The sequence below is a fragment of the Nicotiana attenuata genome, chromosome 12, assembly GCF_001879085.1.
Source record: "Nicotiana attenuata strain UT chromosome 12, NIATTr2, whole genome shotgun sequence".
Lineage (NCBI taxonomy): Eukaryota > Viridiplantae > Streptophyta > Magnoliopsida > Solanales > Solanaceae > Nicotiana > Nicotiana attenuata.
Window position 1 is genome coordinate 47,816,923 of NC_032000.1, and position 2,722 is coordinate 47,819,644.

Consider the following 2,722-nt stretch of genomic DNA (forward strand, 5'->3'; position numbering starts at 1 on the left):
GCATCTTTACTTATTCCATATGCCAAACATATGAGAGATAACTTATCGTTAAGTTCAAAATCCCAAGCAAGCGGCGATATGAACGCGACTGTATGGACTTATACTAAAGCACTTGGTAAATTTTATGAAAGGAGCTGGAGCAACCATAACATTGCCTTTTCGAGCCGTAGATTCTACTGATGCTTGCATCAGGATAGGCTGCCTACATCACACCTTCTCGAAGTGTGACTCTTCCCCCAACCTTGCATGAACACGAGATATTTTATACACTAGGCTGCACTTTTCTTTGTAAACTTTATATAAAGCCAACTACAATTAACAAACTATGAATTGAAGAGTGAAACAGAAGACAAATAGTAACATGCTATTACACTGAAAATATAAAAATATTTATATGATAACTGTAATATAATGTAATTCCTTAAATAGTTACATGACTCATCATCAAAGGTTGACAAGATACTCTTTCCATCTAAAGAGCTAAAGTATTAACAATACAGTAGCTTACTGAAAATGAAAAAATATCACTAGTAGAATACAAGATAAAAAGAATTTCTAAGAAGACCATCTCTTCTAAATAAGTGTCTCTTGAGTCTTCACACTACACTAAATAAATACTCCCAACTCATACATTGCCCTAATTATAGTAAAGAATCCTAATACTCCCAGAGAAAAGATGACAATCTTTAGCCTTTCTCCCTCTTAGAGCTCAAGTTATTGCTTTCCTATTCTCAATTTGACACTCATTCATCACCTCATTACAATATACAGATTACAGGTATCTGAATGATTGCAGAACAAAACTCATCAGCAAAAGAGGAGTACCTTCTTTCTTTCTTTCACTCAATATATACACAAAGCTAAACGAATTGGTTTTGGTTTCTCTCCACACAATTTTCTGCTCTTTTCCGTCATGTCTGAGTAAGTGAATGTTATATGTATACCTAAGCAACAGCGGAGATGCTGCAGCTACCACGACAATTAAACCCTTCAATCCTCACAGGAGCTGAATTGTTCCCGAACTTCACTCGAACGCAGCCACCTCCGGTCATACGACTGGAGGAGGAGAAGGGTGGTGGTGGTGAAGGTGCTGGTACTGCTGATTCTTGAATTGGTGGCACAAGTACAAAATTGTCGTCACCAAAATGGGCGTCTTGAGTCAGGGGATTTGAAGTCCGGTTAGGCGGAGATCCACAAAAAAATGGTGGAGATGAAGCCAACTGCAAATCGGAATTCTCAACATCATATCTCCCCTGATCACAGAAAAAATCAGAATTTTTAGCTAGACTAATTGAATTAAGTAGTCTAAGTAGTTAACAGACTAAATTTCTAATGAAAAAACACTATTAATAGCTTAAGGAAACAGGTTGAGTGAATCAATAAACTTCGACTGAATACATGAAACTAGAGGGAGAAGAAGAATTTATCAGTATTTATAGAGTATAGAATTTATCAGAATTTATAGAGTAAAATTTACTTCCTCTGTCTTAATTGGTAAGCTAATCTTTCTCATTTTCGAATGTACTTAAATATTTGATACAACCTTATTTTATAGAATTTAACAACTTTCAACATTTCAAATTTATAAAACATTTTCAGATTTATTTCCATTGAGAAATTAACTTTTTAACTAGTAGTATTATTTTTTTTTAAATTGACAACAAATTATCATCTTAAACTCTGAACCTAAGCTCAGCTCCCTAATCAAAATCAAGAGATTAAAATTAAATAAAATCATCTAATGGGTGACTAATTACTACACTAATTAGTAATTACCTTGGTGAGAATGATATCGAGAAGCTCAGTTCCTGCTTTCAAATCGCAACCCTCCATTTCTTGATTGCTAAAAGACCAAAAAAACGTATAAATACCCAAAATAAATAACCAAAACAAAATCAACAAAGGAGAAAAAACAAATCAATCTAAGAGAAAAAAGAGACATACTTAATTTGTCCCAACGGAAAAGGTGCACAATTGAATAGCCCACCCCTACGAGGCTTGGGACAAACGACGCCGTTTGATCTATAAACGCCGTTAGTCATCTCTCCAACACCGACAAAACCCACCAAGGCATTTTGACTATATGCAAATTTGTTCATTTTCGAGTTTTACTGAACAAAGCCTGAAAAACAATACAGAAGAAGAAGATTTTCAATATTTTCAATATTTATCTCCCATACCAAAATAAGTACTTAATATATACATATAAAAATTACTAAATCTAAACATAGGAGAAATTATGGTGATTAGAGATTTTCGCAAACTAATTGGTTTAGGTAAGGAGAGAAAAAAGAGATGCGGCGAAGAGGAAGGTACCTTTAACTGGTTGATGCCCCGTGAATGGACGAGAGAGAAAGTAGCAAATGAGAGATTTTTCGGAGAGAGAGAGAGAGAAATGATGTGATGCGGAGGTAGATTTATATTCTGGAAAAGGAGAGAGAGAGAGAGAAACGCGTGAAAATTAATGAATTTGTCTGTTGGATGGGTTTTAGGTTGTGATTTAGTACGATTTTTATGTTGTAAATGCACGTGCACTTGGGTGCACATGTTCTCCCACTTGACCAAACAAATACTTTCTGTCTTAAAATATGTGAATGTGATGCACTTCAAATAATAAACGTATTTTATATATTTAGATATAATTTTGATTTTAAATGTTTTTATTTTATTCTTATTAAGATAATTTATAATCATACAAATATTTTATAATTTATTTTAGATT

The 2,722-nt window shown here is 33.8% G+C and overlaps 1 protein-coding gene across 1 annotated transcript; it reads right to left on the minus strand.

Annotated features, from left to right (window-relative positions):
- LOC109235686 lies at positions 374-2,435 on the minus strand. Its single transcript, XM_019401890.1, has 4 exons — positions 2,317-2,435; positions 1,945-2,122; positions 1,777-1,843; positions 374-1,253 (listed from the first exon to the last, which is right to left on the minus strand). Exons 2-4 carry the CDS (start codon positions 2,097-2,099, stop codon positions 945-947), a joined length of 531 nt encoding a protein of 176 aa, XP_019257435.1. The 5' UTR covers positions 2,100-2,122; positions 2,317-2,435; the 3' UTR covers positions 374-944.